Raw genomic sequence first — 22,897 nt, 5'->3', positions numbered from 1 at the left:
GCAGCATCAGTGGCAGCCCGTAGAGCTCTTTGGCTCCGCCATTGGGCGGGTGACGTAGCGTCAAAGAACAGACTCACCTCCTTAAAATTTTCCGGTTCACAATTGTTGGCCCGGAGCTGAAGCAAATTATTTCGGAGGTCACAGGAGGTAAAGGTTCCTTTCTTCCCCAGGCCAAACGCCCAAGACGGGAATTCCATAGGCGAAATTATCACCATAAATCATGGTCCCCCAGCACCATAAAACAGTCTAGGCCACCTAGACAACAGCATCAAGGGCAACCCAATAGACGCTACAGATCTACCTGGCAATCCTCTTGGCATAACCAGCAAAAATTTACCAAGAAACCTATCTCTGCAAAAGGTCAGGATTCCTGACTACGTTTCACTAACACCAGCTATTCCGCAGGTCGGAGGAAGGTTACAAAACTTTGCACACGTTTGGCAACACTCTATCACAGACCCCTGGGTCCTCGGTATTATCACCAACGGTTACAGGATACCATTTTTGACAAGGCGGCCAATGGCCAGATTTGTTCCTTCCTCCATTCCACTGCACAGCGAAAAAAACAAAGCTCTACACAACATTCTTGCAGAACTTATCGAAAGCAAAGTCATCGCTCAAGTGGCAGAACGGCAGCGCTTTACCGGGTTCTATTCGAACCTTTTTCTCGTTCCCAAAAAAGACGGAGGTTACCGACCAGTCCTAAACCTTCGCCCCCTCAACCGATTCGTGAGGTACGAAAGATTCAAGATGGAATCCTTGCCTTCCATCATCAAAAGCCTACGACCAGCCGCATGGATGTCGAAAATCGACATCAAAGACGCGTACCTTCACATCCCAATTCACGAAGATCACCAGTGCTTTCTAGGGTTCGCCATTGCCCACGCACACTTTCAATTTCAGGCACTACCATTTGGCCTATCCTCGGCTCCTCGTATTTTTACGAAAGTCCTCAATGCACTCCTGGCCACCTTGAGAACTCAGGGTGTTCATGTGACAGCTTATCTCGACGACGACCTCATATCAGCAGGTTCAAAAGCAACAGCCGAACAACATACTCGGACTTGTTTACAGACTCTGCAACTTCATGGTTGGCTCGTCAATCATCGAAAAAGTCGACTTGTTCCATCTCGAAACATAGAGTTCTTGGGCATGGCCATAGACACCACGCTATGCAAAGTCTCTCTTCCGGACTCCAAGGCCTTAACCCTCAGAGCCACAGCACTACAACTGATCAGAGACGAATGCACAACGGCGCAAGACATTCTCCGGTTACTAGGCCTCATGGCAGCAAGCATAGAGGCTCTACCATACGCAAAGTTTCATCTCCGCCCGTTACAGTGTTTCTTTCTACGCCACTGGAACAAGAATCATCAAGACCTCTCACAACCATTCACCCTTTCAACTCAGACCAAGACCAGTCTGCTATGGTGGACATCATTGCCCCGCCTACGGCGAGGTCGAATCTGGGACAGACCAGTTCAGGAAGTGATCACCACGGACGCAAGTCTAGCAGGCTGGGGGGCATCGTGGCCCCCAAGAGTCTGCCAAGGGAAATGGTCATCTCAAGAGACCAGATTGCACATCAACAATCTGGAACTCAGAGCAGTCTTCAATGCCCTACAACATTGGCAGCAGTATCTAGCCACCAAGCACGTTCGTATACAATCGGACAACGGAACCACAGTGGCATATCTCAACCGCCAAGGGGGCACCAGAAGTGCAACTGCGCTGCGGGAGGTGACACAAATCATGGCATGGGCGGAACAGAACGATGTCCTCATCACGGCTATCTTCATACCAGGGGTGCAAAACTGGCAGGCCGATTACCTCAGCCGGCACACCCTGGACCCCGGGGAATGGCAATTGAATCCGGAGATATTTCAAGCAATATCAAACAGGTGGGGGACCCCATCTGTAGACATGATGGCTTCCAGATTCAACACGCAACTTCCACGATTCTATGCAAGAATCCGCGACTACAAGGCGGAAAGAGTGGACGCGTTAGTGAGTCCGTGGGACTGCCACCTCGCATACGTGTTCCCTCCCATTCCACTCATTCCCAAGGTCATTCAAAAGATAAGAATGGAAAACGTCTCCACAATTCTGATAGCACCATGGTGGCCTCGACGCACGTGGTTCGCGGATCTCATTCAGTTGTCGCAAGCAGAACCATGGATCCTCCCTCAGATTCCCAACCTTCTATCTCAGGGACCGGCAGTGGCGAACAACATTCATCAACTAAAATTGACTGCATGGCTATTGAATCCCAGCTGTGGCGGAACAGGGGATTCTCTCCAGCGGTCACAACTACGCTGTTAGCCGCCCGCAAAGCTTCTACGGCAAGATCTTACTATCGGGTTTGGCAGAGGTTCCTTGGTTGGTCAGAGTCCCATCACTTAGACTGGAAGGTCTGTCGATCACCACAAATATTGGAATTTTTGCAACATGGGCTGGATAAAGGTCTTAGTGTCTCAGCATTGAAGGTTCAGCTGTCGGCCCTTTCCTCCCTTTACCAGACTCAATGGGCAATCTTGCCGGAGTTCAGGCAATATTTTCAAGCACTTTTGCACCTTTATCCTCCACATAGGAACCCAGTTCCGCCTTGGGACTTGAATCTTGTCTTGGGAGCTCTTCAGCAGGCCCCGTTTGAACCTATGGATACGGTGGACATCAAATATGTTTCTTGGAAAGTAGCATTTTTACTTGCAATCTGCTCAGGGCGCAGGGTCTCTGATCTCACGGCCTTGTCCTACAAACAACCTTGGTTAATTTTTCATCAGGATAAAGCGGTGCTACGCACGGTGCCATCTTACCTTCCGAAAGTAACATCTGCATTCCACATTAACCAAGAAATTGTCCTTCCATCGTTTTGCCCGAAGCCGTCCAGTCCTGCTGAAAGACAACTTCATAAACTTGATCCAGTCAGAGCTTTGAAGTTTTATCTCAAGAGATCTTCACTATTCAGGAAGGCAGATGCTTTATTGGTTCTTTTTGGCTCCACTAAGATGGGTCAGCCTGCTTCTAGAGCTACTCTAGCTAGATGGATAGTCTCCACTATTTCAGAATCATATACTAGAGTTGGTCAGGGCATTCCCTCTAATCTTAAGGCCCATTCTACCAGGAAGATCAGTGCTTCCTGGGCACTTCAAAATTCAGCTTCTCCAGATATGTTATGTAAGGCAGCCACCTGGAGTTCTCTACACACATTTTCCAAATTTTATAAATTGGATGTTCTCGCCTCTTCAGAAGGGGTTTTTGGCAGGAAGGTGCTACAAGCAGCAGTAGCATCTACTTAGTTCCTGCATAGTCTGATCCGTACACTACAGTTTGTTCAGTTAAGTTAGTTTTTTGCCCACCCTCTTTTTAGGACGGCTCTGGGACATCCCCAGTCGTCCTGCACTGACAGGTAGGGCCGACTTAGAAAAGGAGATTTTCTTACCTGAAAAATCTTTTTCTAGTAGGCCCGTACTGTCAGTGCAGCATCCCGCCCATTGGTGGAGTGCCGGTTTTTGTTTTTGCTGCTCGTCTGTATATAGTTAGGTCAGTTAGGTTAACCATCTCCACCGACAGGCTTTATAATAAACTGGAGAGGAGGTGGAGATAACAGGAAGGAGGAGTCTCAAGAAGCAAGAGTTTGTCCTGCCTCCAGAGAGGAGCAAGTTAACCCCAGTCGTCCTGCACTGACAGTACGGGCCTACTAGAAAAAGATTTTTCAGGTAAGAAAATCTCCTTATCGTACAGAAAGTGAATTTGCAAAAAGTGCTATATAGTAACAGGTAATAAATAAGTAGATATTTCTTCAAAACAGTGATACAATGTGTTAAAACCTTTATAAACAAACTTTGCAACATAAGTGTCATAGACAGGAAATCTTACTTTACTTTGTCTCAATATTAAATTCTTAATTGTTACTTCTCTCTGGCTCCAATGCTGAATTCAGGGAACTGAAACCCCTGAACTACTTTGAATCAGGAGCTGCCATGTCTTTAAATTTCACTGTCCTATAACACAATAAAAATAGAGATAAAAATATTATACAATCAATTTCTACACAGACACATATTAAAAACAAGCATATCAAATAAAGTGAATTTCAAGCGCTTACTTAAATAAATAACATAGGCGTATATTCTCTATTCAAACCGCCCGGCGTTAAAGTGCCCAGTGTATTAATCCAACGCATCTCTAATTTCTTAAGAATTTGTTGTCTGTCACCGCCACGTCTTAGTGGCTCCACATTATCTATAACTTGATATCGAAGTTGTGAAATAGTATGTTTCTTTTCATGAAAATGTGCGGGTATTGGTAAATGTAATAATTTACAACGTATGTTGGATTTATGTTGCTTTATCCTTTCTTTCACCTTTTGTGTCGTTTCACCCACATACGCTAGTCCACATGGGCACTTAATCAGGTAGACTACAAATCTGGACTCACAGGTATAATATTTTTTAATCGGAATATTTTTACCCGTATGGGGATGTGTAAAGGAATTCCCTTTAGTGACATTATTACAATGTGCACAAGATAAACAGGGGAATGTCCCCTTTTGGGGGGTTCCTAAAAATTGTTGTCGAAGTTTTTTTTGGGGGCCTATATCTGCTCTCACCAAGAGGTCCTTTAGATTTTTATTACGTTTGTAAGCCATTAAAGGAACAGATGAGAATTCCTTGACATGTGAAACCCCTGTTTTAAGGATCTGCCAATGTTTTCTCAAAATGTTCTTAACTTGATCACTTGCCACTGAATATTGACTTACAAAGGCCAGTCTACTTTCTTTTTCCGTATTATCTCTTTTGTTAGGGGTCCTTAGCTGTACAGATGGTATATCTTTTATAGTTGTTAAATCTTCCAATAACTTACATTGAGAATAACCCCTCTCTATAAAGCGGTCTGACATTTCTCTTAAACGGATTTCACACTGTTGTTCATTGGAAACGATCCTTTTAACCCTCTTAAACTGTGTCATCGGTAAAGACTTCAGTAACGACCGCGGATGAAAACTAGTATTATATAACAAATTGTTCCTATCCGTCTCTTTTTTATATAGATCCGTTTCCAACTGTGCGCAGTTTTTTTGTATCATCACATCCAGAAAATTCAATTTCTCCATATCATGACATAATGTGAATTTCAAGGTAGGTACCACAGAGTTCAGGATATGGTGAAATTCAATAAGTGTACTGACCGGCCCATCCCAAAACATTATAATATCATCGATGTACCGATGATATAAAGAACAATATTGTTTGAATAATGTATCAGTATAAACATAGTTTTCTTCAAAATCTGCCATATAAAGGTTAGCATATGTGGGGGCCACATTACTCCCCATGGCTGTCCCTTGTAATTGTTTGTAAAAATTGTCACCAAACAAAAAGTAGCTGTCTTTAAGTACAATTTGCAATAGCTCCAGGAGAAAAGATTTTTCTTTATCTGTGTAGTCAGAAGATTTTTTTAACCAATTGTCTACTGCAGTCAAACCTGCTGTGTGTGTTATAGACGTGTATAAACTACTTACGTCTAGGCTCACTAACACTGTCTGAGCCTTAACTTTACAATTATCCAAGATATCTAATAATTGGTTAGTGTCTTTAAGAAAAGACTTTGTATTACGAACAATAGGTTGTAGTAATCTATCCAAATAAATGGACAACGGTGAAAACACTGAATCAGTATTGGCCACTATGGGTCGCCCTGGTGGATGTTGTAAGTTCTTGTGAATTTTTGGGATGGTATAAAATACAGGCGTGATGGGGTTAATTTTATACAGGTATTTTCTAAGATTTTCATCTATCACTTTATCCACAAACGCCATTTCAACTACCTCCTTAATCCTTTCCTGTATGCCACTTAAAGGATCACTAGATAGTAAACAGTACACTGTCGCATCCGCCAATTGATTATTGATCTCAGTAACGTAGTATTCCTTATCAAGTATTACCAGCGATCCCCCTTTGTCTGCAGGTTTGAATATCACATCATTATATTTCAATAACTCCGTTAAACCTTGTCTCTCACCAGCCGTTAAATTACTCCTCATGCTGAGCATTGAATTAGACTTCAGCTTGGATTTAAGTTTTTGTACATCACATTTAACCAATTTAATGTATGTCTCCACAATTGGATCTGTATTAGCAGGGATGAAATTGCTCTTATTGCGTAATCCTGCTTTCCTTAGATCCAATCTAGAGTCACCAATGTCAGCATGAGATAGTGTTTCAAACTCCAAAGTATTAACCTGTGAAAAAAAGGACTTCAACCTCAAATTACGAAAAAATCTCTCCAAATCTATGTCTAACTGAAATGTATCACAGCTTTTTAACGGACAAAAAGAAAGACCTTTACTAAGTAACTCTATTTCCCCCAAAGAAAAGTCATGTTTTGAAATGTTGATTACCAACGTTTTTTGTGAGTCCGTGCCTTCCGATACGGTTGCTCCCTCCGTTCCTGGTATCCTCCGATGTCTCCTGCCGCCCCTCCTTTTTTTCTTGTGGATTGTCCTGTGCTGTACCCTAAAAAAGAAGAGGACGACGATGCGTCTGAAGTAGATCCGCCATAGCCACCGATCGGCAGAGGAACACGTGTGTCATCATCTCTCTCATTCCTTCGGTAGCCTCGCCAGGGCGTCTGTTCTTCTCTCCTATCCATAGGATACGCTGTCCACTGCTCCACTCTATCTGGCGAACGCGTCTGCCGATAACCCCTCCTATCAGGTGAGTATGCACGCTGTTCTCTTCTTTCTGATGGGCGCGTGGGCCTATACTCACGGGGAAAAAATGGACGCCTTGGCGTCTCAGACATGCCGGAACCTCTCTGCCATTTGTACACCCGACCTGCAGTGTAATCCGCTTCATCCCTCAGAAACTTATGTCGTTTCCGTTCCTCGATTGCCGCTCGATGCTTAGAAAGGTGATCTTGAATATCGGACAAACAGTCACGCTGGTCTGCACTCGGAACCAGTTTCTTTAGTTCACCCTCAGCAATCTGTAAACGCTGTTTAGTATTAGCGATTTCCTTCTGCAAAAATTCAATGTTTAGGAGGATAATATCGAATGAGCATTTGTTCACAATTTGTTCATATTTCTGTGTGAATTCCTCATTGTCATTGAATATAGTGGGACGTAAATTAACTCTCAAACCCCTGGGAATGCGCCCAGCCCGATAATACTCAGTCAATGTGATAGCATGTAAGTCCAGGCCAATTAACTTTCGGCTTTCTTTTTCATATTCCTTAATCACATCTGAGTTAGGTAAAGAGAGTAAAAATGTATTGCTACCTGTATTGGATCCAATTATCCGGGCAGCCTGTTCCTCATTGTATGTAAAAGTAAGCGCTTGATGTTCCAATTGTGTTTGTTGAGTCATCTTTGAAAAACCACTTGAGCACCACCAGCAGTATAGAATCCAGTAAATGTAGATAAGGTGTGCTTCAAAAGCGGATTAAGCTCTTTGTAGCCCCGGGTGCACGCCGTACCCCCTGCCAGGGCAACGCATACATGTAGTGAATAAAGCAGCAGCACTCCGGTATTTGTGAAAATTTGCAAACCTTTACTTAGATGCAATAGGCAACGTTTCGGGCTACGCAGGCCCTTTGTCAAGCCATTAATTAACAGTGTCTAAAACGTGCTTAAATACCCACCACAGGGAGGAGTCACAACATCCCACCTCCACATTACCCATAAATCACAGTGAACTTATTTCCATATCAATTAACTTTCCATGTCAGGTTGCGTTTTCCATATTCATGAATTATCGTACAGAAAGTGAATTTGCAAAAAGTGCTATATAGTAACAGGTAATAAATAAGTAGATATTTCTTCAAAACAGTGATACAATGTGTTAAAACCTTTATAAACAAACTTTGCAACATAAGTGTCATAGACAGGAAATCTTACTTTACTTTGTCTCAATATTAAATTCTTAATTGTTACTTCTCTCTGGCTCCAATGCTGAATTCAGGGAACTGAAACCCCTGAACTACTTTGAATCAGGAGCTGCCATGTCTTTAAATTTCACTGTCCTATAACACAATAAAAATAGAATATCTCTATTTATCTCTATTTTTATTGTGTTATAGGACAGTGAAATTTAAAGACATGGCAGCTCCTGATTCAAAGTAGTTCAGGGGTTTCAGTTCCCTGAATTCAGCATTGGAGCCAGAGAGAAGTAACAATTAAGAATTTAATATTGAGACAAAGTAAAGTAAGATTTCCTGTCTATGACACTTATGTTGCAAAGTTTGTTTATAAAGGTTTTAACACATTGTATCACTGTTTTGAAGAAATATCTACTTATTTATTACCTGTTACTATATAGCACTTTTTGCAAATTCACTTTCTGTACGATAATTCATGAATATGGAAAACGCAACCTGACATGGAAAGTTAATTGATATGGAAATAAGTTCACTGTGATTTATGGGTAATGTGGAGGTGGGATGTTGTGACTCCTCCCTGTGGTGGGTATTTAAGCACGTTTTAGACACTGTTAATTAATGGCTTGACAAAGGGCCTGCGTAGCCCGAAACGTTGCCTATTGCATCTAAGTAAAGGTTTGCAAATTTTCACAAATACCGGAGTGCTGCTGCTTTATTCACTACATGTATGCGTTGCCCTGGCAGGGGGTACGGCGTGCACCCGGGGCTACAAAGAGCTTAATCCGCTTTTGAAGCACACCTTATCTACATTTACTGGATTCTATACTGCTGGTGGTGCTCAAGTGGTTTTTCAAAGATGACTCAACAAACACAATTGGAACATCAAGCGCTTACTTTTACATACAATGAGGAACAGGCTGCCCGGATAATTGGATCCAATACAGGTAGCAATACATTTTTACTCTCTTTACCTAACTCAGATGTGATTAAGGAATATGAAAAAGAAAGCCGAAAGTTAATTGGCCTGGACTTACATGCTATCACATTGACTGAGTATTATCGGGCTGGGCGCATTCCCAGGGGTTTGAGAGTTAATTTACGTCCCACTATATTCAATGACAATGAGGAATTCACACAGAAATATGAACAAATTGTGAACAAATGCTCATTCGATATTATCCTCCTAAACATTGAATTTTTGCAGAAGGAAATCGCTAATACTAAACAGCGTTTACAGATTGCTGAGGGTGAACTAAAGAAACTGGTTCCGAGTGCAGACCAGCGTGACTGTTTGTCCGATATTCAAGATCACCTTTCTAAGCATCGAGCGGCAATCGAGGAACGGAAACGACATAAGTTTCTGAGGGATGAAGCGGATTACACTGCAGGTCGGGTGTCCAAATGGCAGAGAGGTTCCGGCATGTCTGAGACGCCAAGGCGTCCATTTTTTCCCCGTGAGTATAGGCCCACGCGCCCATCAGAAAGAAGAGAACAGCGTGCATACTCACCTGATAGGAGGGGTTATCGGCAGACGCATTCGCCAGATAGAGTGGAGCAGTGGACAGCGTATCCTATGGATAGGAGAGAAGAACAGACGCCCTGGCGAGGCTACCGAAGGAATGAGAGAGATGATGACACACGTGTTCCTCTGCCGATCGGTGGCTATGGCGGATCTACTTCAGACGCATCGTCGTCCTCTTCTTTTTTAGGGTACAGCACAGGACAATCCACAAGAAAAAAAGGAGGGGCGGCAGGAGACATCGGAGGATACCAGGAACGGAGGGAGCAACCGTATCGGAAGGCACGGACTCACAAAAAACGTTGGTAATCAACATTTCAAAACATGACTTTTCTTTGGGGGAAATAGAGTTACTAAGTAAAGGTCTTTCTTTTTGTCCGTTAAAAAGCTGTGATACATTTCAGTTAGACATAGATTTGGAGAGATTTTTTCGTAATTTGAGGTTGAAGTCCTTTTTTTCACAGGTTAATACTTTGGAGTTTGAAACACTATCTCATGCTGACATTGGTGACTCTAGATTGGATCTAAGGAAAGCAGGATTACGCAATAAGAGCAATTTCATCCCTGCTAATACAGATCCAATTGTGGAGACATACATTAAATTGGTTAAATGTGATGTACAAAAACTTAAATCCAAGCTGAAGTCTAATTCAATGCTCAGCATGAGGAGTAATTTAACGGCTGGTGAGAGACAAGGTTTAACGGAGTTATTGAAATATAATGATGTGATATTCAAACCTGCAGACAAAGGGGGATCGCTGGTAATACTTGATAAGGAATACTACGTTACTGAGATCAATAATCAATTGGCGGATGCGACAGTGTACTGTTTACTATCTAGAGATCCTTTAAGTGGCATACAGGAAAGGATTAAGGAGGTAGTTGAAATGGCGTTTGTGGATAAAGTGATAGATGAAAATCTTAGAAAATACCTGTATAAAATTAACCCCATCACGCCTGTATTTTATACCATCCCAAAAATTCACAAGAACTTACAACATCCACCAGGGCGACCCATAGTGGCCAATACTGATTCAGTGTTTTCACCGTTGTCCATTTATTTGGATAGATTACTACAACCTATTGTTCGTAATACAAAGTCTTTTCTTAAAGACACTAACCAATTATTAGATATCTTGGATAATTGTAAAGTTAAGGCTCAGACAGTGTTAGTGAGCCTAGACGTAAGTAGTTTATACACGTCTATAACACACACAGCAGGTTTGACTGCAGTAGACAATTGGTTAAAAAAATCTTCTGACTACACAGATAAAGAAAAATCTTTTCTCCTGGAGCTATTGCAAATTGTACTTAAAGACAGCTACTTTTTGTTTGGTGACAATTTTTACAAACAATTACAAGGGACAGCCATGGGGAGTAATGTGGCCCCCACATATGCTAACCTTTATATGGCAGATTTTGAAGAAAACTATGTTTATACTGATACATTATTCAAACAATATTGTTCTTTATATCATCGGTACATCGATGATATTATAATGTTTTGGGATGGGCCGGTCAGTACACTTATTGAATTTCACCATATCCTGAACTCTGTGGTACCTACCTTGAAATTCACATTATGTCATGATATGGAGAAATTGAATTTTCTGGATGTGATGATACAAAAAAACTGCGCACAGTTGGAAACGGATCTATATAAAAAAGAGACGGATAGGAACAATTTGTTATATAATACTAGTTTTCATCCGCGGTCGTTACTGAAGTCTTTACCGATGACACAGTTTAAGAGGGTTAAAAGGATCGTTTCCAATGAACAACAGTGTGAAATCCGTTTAAGAGAAATGTCAGACCGCTTTATAGAGAGGGGTTATTCTCAATGTAAGTTATTGGAAGATTTAACAACTATAAAAGATATACCATCTGTACAGCTAAGGACCCCTAACAAAAGAGATAATACGGAAAAAGAAAGTAGACTGGCCTTTGTAAGTCAATATTCAGTGGCAAGTGATCAAGTTAAGAACATTTTGAGAAAACATTGGCAGATCCTTAAAACAGGGGTTTCACATGTCAAGGAATTCTCATCTGTTCCTTTAATGGCTTACAAACGTAATAAAAATCTAAAGGACCTCTTGGTGAGAGCAGATATAGGCCCCCAAAAAAAACTTCGACAACAATTTTTAGGAACCCCCCAAAAGGGGACATTCCCCTGTTTATCTTGTGCACATTGTAATAATGTCACTAAAGGGAATTCCTTTACACATCCCCATACGGGTAAAAATATTCAGATTAAAAAATATTATACCTGTGAGTCCAGATTTGTAGTCTACCTGATTAAGTGCCCATGTGGACTAGCGTATGTGGGTGAAACGACGCAAAAGGTGAAAGAAAGGATAAAGCAACATAAATCCAACATACGTTGTAAATTATTACATTTACCAATACCCGCACATTTTCATGAAAAGAAACATACTATTTCACAACTTCGATATCAAGTTATAGATAATGTGGAGCCACTAAGACGTGGCGGTGACAGACAACAAATTCTTAAGAAATTAGAGATGCGTTGGATTAATACACTGGGCACTTTAACGCCGGGCGGTTTGAATAGAGAATATACGCCTATGTTATTTATTTAAGTAAGCGCTTGAAATTCACTTTATTTGATATGCTTGTTTTTAATATGTGTCTGTGTAGAAATTGATTGTATAATATTTTTATCTCTATTTTTATTGTGTTATAGGACAGTGAAATTTAAAGACATGGCAGCTCCTGATTCAAAGTAGTTCAGGGGTTTCAGTTCCCTGAATTCAGCATTGGAGCCAGAGAGAAGTAACAATTAAGAATTTAATATTGAGACAAAGTAAAGTAAGATTTCCTGTCTATGACACTTATGTTGCAAAGTTTGTTTATAAAGGTTTTAACACATTGTATCACTGTTTTGAAGAAATATCTACTTATTTATTACCTGTTACTATATAGCACTTTTTGCAAATTCACTTTCTGTACGATAATTCATGAATATGGAAAACGCAACCTGACATGGAAAGTTAATTGATATGGAAATAAGTTCACTGTGATTTATGGGTAATGTGGAGGTGGGATGTTGTGACTCCTCCCTGTGGTGGGTATTTAAGCACGTTTTAGACACTGTTAATTAATGGCTTGACAAAGGGCCTGCGTAGCCCGAAACGTTGCCTATTGCATCTAAGTAAAGGTTTGCAAATTTTCACAAATACCGGAGTGCTGCTGCTTTATTCACTACAGTGCTAATCTGTTATCTGCTATGTGTCCTGTGCCTTTTCTCCTTTTTCATCTTACAATTTCTGCCCCCATGGCTACCGCAGTTTGTCTATATAAACAGTAGAATTTCCAAAGCAAACACACCATTTATGCATGAAAAGTTTAAAATAGTCTCATACACTTCATTTTGTACATTGATTTGATTGTCAAATTCCTTATATACTTATTGTGTTGAATAGAATGGGAAGAAACTAAAAGATCCCCTAATAACTACATTGCTAGTGTGCAGTTCAATGCTCTTAGCTCTGTTCATACTTAATCTCAAGTAGTCTGCACTCACATGCTTGAAGTAGTCCTTTATTTTAGGACTTGGTAGCATCAGTGCCTGCTATTCCTCTCTTGTCTAGTCTGATGATTCTCATATAATATATAAAGTGGACAGGTAAGGGATCTACAATCTGGAATGCTTGGGACCGGGTTATCTGGAATCATTTCTTAATTTATATGAAGCTGTCAATTCTGCTAGACAGATAACATTTTTGGGCCAGTGTTGATGTCTGCAACTAATAACCCTTAGGCTTTCAATTTTAAGAGGTATTATACTGGCTTATATAGTAATGATTTCCTATGGAACATTACTCAAACTACTGGACATTATGTTCTAATCCAAATGCATGAATGTGCAGTTCACTCAAATGGAACAATCTAACTTCAACTGCATAATGTTAATGTGTGCAATATCAGAACTTCTGATCTCTGTTTATATTAACTATGTATTAGATATGATGAGTTTTTCACCTTTTTTTTTTTTTAACAAATAACACAACCTTGTAAATGTAATTGCAGATGAATTCAAAGGACATTCTTTGCTACAGGCAGCCAGAGAGGCAGACCTGGCGAAGGTGAAGAAGACACTTGCTTTGGAGATCATTAATTTTAAGCAGCCGCAGTCACACGAGACAGCACTGGTGAGTGCAGATGTTAAGGTTCTCCTTACTAGGAAGTGTAATAGTGAAATATGAGCTACACAATAACAGACATGGGATTATAGTACACATGGATCGTTGCTTTGGTTATGGTTGATGGGTGCTATTATTGCCCCAAAAGTACTCAAGTGCCATAAACCGTGAAATTTTGAGTTTAATAACTATTTATTGCTAAGCTAATATGCTATGCACGTTTATTTCAAATTGTATGAAACAAAGCTTTAATGAAGAACTAGTCTCACATGTGAGAAATGGTCTGACTATTTGTATGAGATGCTTGCATCGTCTTTTTATTCTTTTTGGGTTTTGGGATGAAAAGTGTTTGTTTTGCCTTCAGCTGCAACAATGTTACATAATAATAATGCATTGTCTTTATTTAATGAACTGCTGTGGTTTCTATAAATGTTCTTTAATAATACAGATGCATAGAGTATTTACTTTTAACAATCAGTGCAGATTTCTAAGCTATTAAGATAGAGAATATTGTCAATATGCAGCCTCTGTATCAGGGCTTTGGTAAACAAGAACATTCAGTAACCAAGGCTGGTCATAGAAAGGCAGACAAAAGCTTGGCTTCAGATATCCTTTGAGTGTTGAATTTTACGATGCAATATAAATCATCTTCTTTGGCATTCCGCAAGACTGTGAGCTTGGAGAAATTAATTAGGATTCTGCATTAGTTTTTTTTACCTTGTATTATGTCAACATTTTATGGAATCTTCCAGTTTCCAGTGATTGTGTAATTATTCTTTGTAGGTGGCACACTATTAAAAGTTAATTTTGGTGTGTTTTTTGTGTGCTAATTTTGTCTATTGTTGTTAATATTTTTACAAAATATAATGTAATTTATTGAAAATAATTCTAATTTTAGTGTCTGTGTGCATATATCATGTATGATAATTTCTTATGGGTGCCTTCATTACTGGTATTTTATAATCTGGGCTTGACTCCTGCACAGGGGAACACAGTATCATAAGACCCCAGAGGAGGCAGTTGTTCCAAAGGCAGGCAAATTGTGTCAGCTTCACTGATAACCTCCTAAATGCTGACACAGGTTGCTCCATAGTATGTGGGGAAAATCTCCTTCCCCACTGTTGATAAAGCACACAACAATTTCAGTTCATGAACATTTGTTGGAATCAACAGCTATCCTGGGTAATTGTTCAAAAATGCCTCCTTCTGCATTTTCAGGCAATTACCAGGGATGGCTGCATGAAATGTATTTTACTTATGGGGATTTAAAGTAAAAAGAAGGGGCCTGTATTTTTTGGCGCTCACAACTGTCCCGTTTTTAGAGGGACAGTCCCTCTTTTGACAGCTCAAACCGCATTCTTCTCTGCACTGAACAGCCAGAAAAAGAAAAAAAAGTTTCTAACTTAATTGGCTTTTGGCAGAGAGCCCAGAACAGCCACAGCTTCAGATAAGATACTTTTGTAACAATTTCAAGATAAGAAAACAAGTAATTGTAACAATATAAGAGAACAGGTCCCTTAGTTAGACAGCTTAAAGGGCAATTCACCTTCATTAGCAAAACTGTTATAACAAAAAAAAACCCACAAAAATATGTTCAAACTTTCATTTTTTAAATGAACATGGTAATTAGGGGCTGTGGTCAAAAAGTGGCAACTTTTTTGTCCCTCTTTTTATTTACAAAATGTTGGGAGGTATGCTTCATTGCAAGCGGGAGAGGATAGTTCTCTCTGGACCAGGAAATGCCCACTATGTCAGTGCCTTAGGTTTTTGTTTTTTCTCATGTAATTTGGATGCTCCTAAACTGCATGAAAAAAAATATATCTCATCATCTTTCAGGCGACCAGGAAAAAAAATGTAAAATCCAAGGAAAATTTAAAATCTGGGAAACGTGTTAAACCAATGAAAGTAATCAAAGGATATAAGCACAGGAGTTTTGCTTTGAAATACAGTTATGGGACCTGGGGCTTTCCGGACAATGGATCTTTCTGTAATTTGTATCTTCATACCAACTATACTAGAAAATCATGTAAACCAATAGGCTGGTTTATCGTCCAATAAGGATTAATATATCTTAGTTTGGATCAAGTACAAGGTACTGTTTTATTATTACAGAGAAAAAGGAAATCAATTTTAAAAATTTAGATTATTTCATTTCAGACGGCCTTTTCGTAATTTGGAGCTTTCTGGATATCTGATCCCATACCTGTACAATATTTCCTGTATTAATGGCGAGGGTTAAGCTTCGCAGCATTAATGTTGCACTAGGAACAGAATGTGCAAGGGCTCGCTGAAGTCACATGCACAGCCTAAAGCAATAAGTTATTTGGGCATTAATGTATGAGGTCCAAACTAATTGGACTCTACTATTAACAGACAGAACCATCGCAAAATATGCATCGGATTAGTATTTAAAACATTTTAATTTCACTAATTATAGCATTCATAGAGGACAATCAGCCATTTTTGGGAAAATCAGGACAACATTTTTGTGTAAAATTGAGAAAAAAAGTGTCATGTGGGAAAACTTAAAATCAGGGTATGTAAAATTGAGGTACGCATATACTGATCTGCAAGCCACTGTTTTGTGCATTTAAAACATTTTCAGTTTTTAATTTTTTTAAATTTATGTTTTGAAAGAAGATATTATGATAGAACTGGGAACTGAGGCAAAATCAAGAACAATTTCAAAATTTAAGTGTCTCCCATATGCCATGCACAGCCTGTTGGAGAAATTTCTTCAGCACACTGTGCATGACCAGATTTTATTTTATGCTCATAGACATGCAATTGGGCTTTAAATTTATGCTAAATTCTTTTCTTTTTCCTTGAGTATATTTTTTTGAAAGGTTTCTCTTTAGCTTAAAGGGGAAATATTTTAAGGCAGATGATTCTTAAATTCATTGTCTGGGTTTGTATTATCTATAGAAAATTTTTGAAAGCAGTTCTAGGTTTCAGCCTGGTGTACCAAGCAGACAATTTATTCTCTAGCTTCTGACTCAAATGATGACATGGACATTGCTCATCCTTGGCACTGCAGTTATAAAATCGAAATTGTTTTCAGTGGTGCATAATTTACCATTGATCACCCTCACATTTTCCTCAGCAGGACTGGTATCTGAGCCAGTCTTTTGATAAATAACTGAAAGATTTGTGCTGTTTGCTTTGCAAGCAGGCATCGTACAATATATAACAGATATAGTGGGAATCCTGGAATGCTATACAGGTATGGGACCTGTTATCCAGAATGCTCGGGACCTGGGGTTTTCCAGATAATGGATCTTTCCGTAATTTGGGTCTTCGTGCCTTAAGTCTACTAGAAATTCATTTAAACATTAAATAAACCCAATAGGCTGGTTTTGCTTCCAATAAGGATTAATTATATCTTAGTTTGCATCAAGTACAAGCTACTGTTTATTATTACAGAGAAAAAGGAAATCATTTTTAAAAATTTGGATTATTTGGATAAAACGGAGTCTATGGGAGACAGCCATTCCGTAATTCGGAGCTTTCTGGATGTCGGGTTTCCGGATAAGGGATCCTATACCTGTAGTATAGTACCATTAGATATATTATGTACACAATTATGTCCTCTACTTTTATACATTTGATTTCCTATTTTGCAGCATTGTGCAGTGGCCTCCTTGCATCCCAAGAGGAAACAGATAACAGAATTGCTGCTTAGAAAAGGAGCCAGTGTCAACGAAAAAAACAAGGAGTATGTAATTTATCAAAATATGTTTTAGATAATGTCATTCTAGGGCAAGGCTGAAGCTTTTGTGTAAATGGGGAAAAAATAGATTTTTATATTCTTTAAGGATTTTGTCTAATTCTGATGGCACACAGAGCTTTTGATCCTAATGACATGTTGAATAAACATGTTACCTCTGTATGGAAAAAAATTCAGACAAGAAAGACCTAGCAGCTGGTGTGTTTATGGCTGGGCTACAAATTAAACGTGAGTGGGGCATTACCCCTGCTTATAGTAACCATGTAGTTCCATTCAGCCCATATCATGTGTTTTTCAGACACACATGTTGTATATTCTTTTGCACTGCCATAAAGGAATAAAGAGATGAACAGATTGAGCAGATGAAGTGACTGTCAGTTTCTCCAGAGAAGTTTTACAGATCCTATTCAGTATTCCAGAAAGTTAGGTTAGTTGGGCATGATATAATATGATAAGAACAAATTACATCTTTTTCCGGGGTCTGAGAAATTTTAGCATTTTTAGAAACTTTTTCTGCAGTTTAGATTTTTTTATTTCCAAAGGAAACATTAATTTCAAGTTTGTTCTTTAGTAACGATTTTTTTTATATATACTTTTTTCTAGTTTTATGACTCCATTGCATGTAGCTTCTGAAAGAGCGCATAATGATGTAGTGGAAGTCCTACATAAGCACGGTGCAAAGGTAAACATATATTAATTGTATATAAAACATTCTCAATTGTATTAAATTTTTAAAGGGACACTTGTTTTTTTTTCCTTCTTAAAGGGGCAGTAACCCTCTTTTAAATAAATATACTATTGTATTTGATTAAGAATCTTCTGCTTTTTTGTTAAAACTTTTTTTTTAACTTCCTGGTACTTCCGATTCACTGTAAGCACAGGAGAAGGTAGTAAAACAAATGGCAAGTCCATGTATAAGCCCCATGTTTAACAAGCTATTACTTATTCTTATTATATTAGCAGGAGTGGTAATACCCTATGTACAGATGGTTGTTAAATGCTGTGTGGGTTTTTGGAACCTTCTCTTACTTGCATGTCCGGCAGCTTCTATGTACATCAGTAGGACATGGCTTGGGTGTTTCTTTGCCAGCTAAAATACACTGTTGAAAACGGCCCCATATGGCATTAGCTTATTTGAACAATATCCACACATCCCAAATACAATATACAGTGAAAACAGGGGGTACTGAAACCCTATACCCCATTAATATTGGTGAGAGGCAGTAGAATTTTACTCCCAGTGAAAGGCAACAGACCCTGACACCCTATACCTGCCATCCTTACCCATCCAGAATGCAGGTTACCTGAAAGTTGGAGTACATTTTTTAGCAGTGCTAAAAATGTGTCCTTGTGTCACCTAGTGCTCAGTATGAGAATAAAATCCAGAAGGAGGAATAAGAGATAGAGATAGTTTTATAGGCCAGAGAGATAAGAATTGAATTGGACTTGAATGATCTTCTGCTGGCCGTTTCTGCATTTGCAAGATCATACATAATGAACTTAACGTAGATGGTAAAATAAGTTTTGTGCACACCATCTAATTTTAATGTGCGAAAAACAATACCATCAAAATTGTGACAGTAGCTGTTTAAGAGAGTGAAAGTAAGAAGGGGGTTCAGTGGAGGCAAAGTAAACAAATGCTCTTTGCTTTAAACTTTATATATACTTGAAATCTGAAGCTAGGTTGTAACAAAATACCTTTGAGTTCTAAAGATAATATTTTTGTTTTCATAACTTCATTTTTGCTTTTCTTTTAAACAACCCTATAGGTAATAAAGTATTTGCATTATAAATTATATTGCAGTTTATGGGGGGACATGACATTTTACATGCTCAAATTTCACTAATGCAGCTGAAGAAACCTTTGAGAGATATGGTTTAACTCTCTCTCTCTAGCTAGCCTATGGGAAATTTAACAGATTAATAAACAAAGTAAATTTATGTATGACATATTTAAAGTATTAGCTAGCATCATTCCACAATGCTTTTACATGGACTTTTTTCCCCCTGTAATAATGCATATTTTTCTTCTTCTTCAGATGAATACTTTGGATACACTTGGTCAAACAGCTTTGCACAGAGCTGCTTTAGGTGGTCACTTGCAGACATGTCGACTTCTATTGAGCTTTGGGTCAGATGCATCTATAGTCTCTTTGCAAGGTTTCACAGCTGCACAAATGGGCAATGAAGCTGTGCAACAAATCTTAAACGGTAAGTATGATTTATATTTTTTTCTTATAGAACAGACAAGATTGTACCATCACATGTATTTGCAAGCATCTTTACATGTTCATCCTCCCAGGACCCTGCCTAAAGGTAGCTATACACTGGCTGATATAAACTTCCAAGTCTACAGCTTATTTGCCTGTGTATGGGGTCAGCCAAAAATCAGAACAATATCCATTGGTTAGGTTTGAGTTTCCCATCAGGGCAGTTGGCAGAAGTTATGATCTGATCATTTACAGGTAGAAACAGATAAACAAACAGATAACATTTTAGTATATGATATGTATACAGATTGTTCATCTTTAAATTAACTTTTAGTATGATGTAGAAAAAGATTTTCTGAGACAATTTGCAATTGGCTTTTGAATTATTTAGCTTTTTATTCAGCATTCTCTAGTTTGCAATTTAAGCAATCTGATGCTAGGGTCCAAATTACCATAGCAGCCATGCATTTATTTGAATAATAGACCAGAATATGAATAGGAGAGGACCTGAATAGAAAGATGCATACTAAAAAGTAGCAATAACAATACATTTGTAGCTTTACAGAGCATTTGTTTTTAGATGGGGTAATTTTAAAGCTGAAATAATTCAAAAACTATAAAAAAATGAAAAAATGAAGGCCCATTGAAAAGTTGCTTAGAATGAGCCAGGCCTCTTTAAGATTTTAAACTGCCTTCTGGAGATCTTTTTCAGGCTTAATGTCAAATATAATTATATTTTCATTTGTTTTTAAAGTAGAAAGTACTCCTGTTCGCACTTCTGATGTAGATTATCGGCTGCTAGAAGCATCAAAAGCAGGTGACCTGGACATTGTTAAGGTATGATGGCAAATTAGTCTTTCTACTTGTTTATTAAGTGCAGTGATGTAAAAGGCACACTTAAGCTCATGCGTCCACTGAGTAGATCCAGTTCAGTGTCTGAATCATGATCAAGGGTTCTTTGTTGACTTGTTTGTGTTTTATGGGTGGAGGGGGAAGATAATTAAAATAGACATTATTTCATGTAAGAAATTGATCATTGTAAATAGGGTCCTGCTTATTGTTTTATGCCGTAATTTAAAAATTTCCAGCTCTCGTTTTGTAGATATGCTTATATAAATACTATGTTGTAGAAACGTTTTATTGGTTAAATGCATAATGCAAGCTACTCATAAATGTAGGAATATTTCATGGTGTCTTGTTAAAGAATGCTGTGATTGTCTAATATATCTACACTTTATGACTAAAAAAACAAAAATATGAACAGGGTAATGATCCTAAAGCTTAATGTATTTAGTATAAAGGAAACAAATATACATCAAAATAAACAAATACATGGATGGATAAAAGCGTTCATTCTATGCCAACTGTGGTATCTTATATATGGTATTCGTGCTGAAAGGCATGATGTCCGTCTGTACCATCCTGTAGTCAATCAAAGTGGCCATTCTATAACTTATAGGAATGCAAGAAATACTAGCTGCTGTGGACATTACTGTCTTGCAATTTTTTAGGGGCTGAAGTGATTCCAAGAACCTGCAGAAAACAAATTGTGTTTATAAAATCTCTTCAGGTCTTGAAAACTATGTGGACTTCTATACAGCACTGCTTTAAAATATGTTATTATTAAGTCGTTTAAAATACAGTTTTTATCACGCATGTGATTTTTTTTTTTTGGTTTGTTTTGTTTTCTTATTCCCCTGTTTTTATTTAACAGCAGCTATGCAGCTCTCAAAATGTGAACTGCAGGGATCTTGAGGGACGTCATTCCACTCCATTACACTTTGCAGCTGGCTATAATCGCGTATCTGTTGTGGAATATTTACTTCATCATGGTGCTGATGTGCATGCCAAAGACAAAGGGTATTTATGGCCTTACATTGATTTTATTTTAAGCTTTTTGTTTTCTAGTAATGTGCTGTTAAACATTTAGGATAGAGTAGACATTTAGGTAGAGTAGAGGATGCTAAAAAAGCACAAGAGCTTCACACCAAACATGTTTAATATATTCTTTCTGGCTTTAAATGGGAAAACTTCACCTATAAATGTTCAAGCTTGGGAAAATTACATATTCTGTTTGCATTCTTTCTCCTTCATTATCTTATTATATAGTCTTACTATTATCTAGCATTTCTTAACAACATCCACTAAGAAATACAAATAATAACATACAGTCGTATGAAAAAGTTTGGGAACCCCTCTCAGCCTGCATAATAATGTACTCCACTTTCAACAAAAAAGATAACAGCAGTATGTCTTTCATTTCTCAGAAACAAATGGAGTATTTTCTCAACAAAGATTTTTAGTGAAGCAGTATTTAGTTATATGAAATTAAATCAAATGTGAAAAACTGCCTGTGCAAAAATGTGGGTACCCTTGTTATTTTGCTAATTTGAATGCATGCAACCGCATAATACTGATTAGTGGCAACACCAAATTGTTTGGATTAGCTAGTTAAGCCTTAAACTTCATAGGCAGGTGTGTCCAATCATGAGAAAATGTATTTAAGGTGGCCAATTGCAAGTTCTGCTTCTGTTTGTCTCTCCTCTGAAAAGTGACAGCAAGGGATCCTCAAAGCAACTCAAAAAGATCTGAAAACAAAGATTGTTCAGTATCATGGTTTAGGAGAATGCTACAAAAAGCTATCTCAGAGGTTTAAACTGTCAGTTTCAACTGTAAGGAATGTACTCAGGAAATGGAAGGCCACAGGCACAGTTGCTGTAAAACCCAGGTCTGACAGGCCAAGAAAAATACAGGAGTGGCATATGCGGAGGATTGTGAGAATGGTTACAGACAACCCAAAGATCACCTCCAAAGACCTGCAAGAACATCTTGCTGCAGATCGTGTATCTGTTTATCGTTCTACAATTCAGAGCAATTTGCACAAAGAACATTTGTATGGCAGGGTCATGAGAAAGAAGCCCTTTCTGCACTCAACCCACAAACCGAGTCTCTTGTTGAATGCAAAAGCTCATTTAGACAAGCCACAGTCATTTTTGAAGGAAGTCCTTTTGACAGATGAGATAAAAATTGTTATTTAGTCATAACATAAAGCTTTTTATATGGTGGAAGAGCATTGCATTCCAAGAAAAACACCTGCTACCCACTGTCAAATTTGGTGGAGGTTCCATCATGCTGTGGGGCTGTGTGGCTAGTTCAGGGACTGGGGCCCTTGTTAAAGTCGAGGGTCGGATGAATTCAACCCAATATCAACAAATTCTTCAGGATAATGTTCAAGCATCAGTCACAAAGTTGAAGTTACGCAGGGGTTGGATATTCCAACAAGACAATGACCCTAAACACACTTCGATATCTACAAAGGCATTTATGCAGAGGGAGAAGTACAATATTCTGGAATAGACGTCACAGTCCTCCAACTTGAATATCATTGAAAATCTA

At 38.6% G+C, this 22,897-nt stretch overlaps 3 protein-coding genes across 6 annotated transcripts in view; 2 read left to right on the top strand and 1 right to left on the bottom strand.

The window, feature by feature from the left end:
- Positions 1 to 22,897, top strand: part of tnks.S (tankyrase, TRF1-interacting ankyrin-related ADP-ribose polymerase S homeolog) — a 128,408-nt gene that overhangs the window by 87,450 nt on the left and 18,061 nt on the right. Inside the window, exons 9-14 of one of the 4 annotated variants that reach the window (XM_041582082.1) lie at positions 13,452 to 13,573; positions 17,188 to 17,279; positions 17,895 to 17,973; positions 19,331 to 19,502; positions 20,259 to 20,338; positions 21,219 to 21,361. In XM_041582082.1, coding sequence (XP_041438016.1) covers positions 13,452 to 13,573; positions 17,188 to 17,279; positions 17,895 to 17,973; positions 19,331 to 19,502; positions 20,259 to 20,338; positions 21,219 to 21,361 — 688 coding nt within the window. 4 annotated transcript variants of the gene reach the window in all.
- LOC121393321 lies at positions 2,763 to 8,027 on the bottom strand. The gene is made up of 2 exons (XM_041561505.1): positions 6,408 to 8,027; positions 2,763 to 4,004 (listed from the first exon to the last, which is right to left on the bottom strand). Exons 1-2 carry the CDS (start codon positions 7,369 to 7,371, stop codon positions 3,997 to 3,999), a joined length of 972 nt encoding a protein of 323 aa, XP_041417439.1. The 5' UTR covers positions 7,372 to 8,027; the 3' UTR covers positions 2,763 to 3,996.
- On the top strand, positions 8,083 to 12,597 carry LOC121393322. The gene is made up of 2 exons (XM_041561509.1): positions 8,083 to 9,702; positions 12,106 to 12,597. The coding sequence occupies exons 1-2, from the start codon at positions 8,739 to 8,741 to the stop codon at positions 12,111 to 12,113; spliced, it is 972 nt and encodes a 323-aa protein (XP_041417443.1). The 5' UTR covers positions 8,083 to 8,738; the 3' UTR covers positions 12,114 to 12,597.

This window comes from Xenopus laevis, chromosome 1L (assembly GCF_017654675.1).
Source record: "Xenopus laevis strain J_2021 chromosome 1L, Xenopus_laevis_v10.1, whole genome shotgun sequence".
NCBI classification, from domain to species: Eukaryota; Metazoa; Chordata; class Amphibia; order Anura; family Pipidae; genus Xenopus; species Xenopus laevis.
Note: the sequence above shows the minus strand (reverse complement) of the source record. Positions and strands in the feature narration are given on the sequence as shown.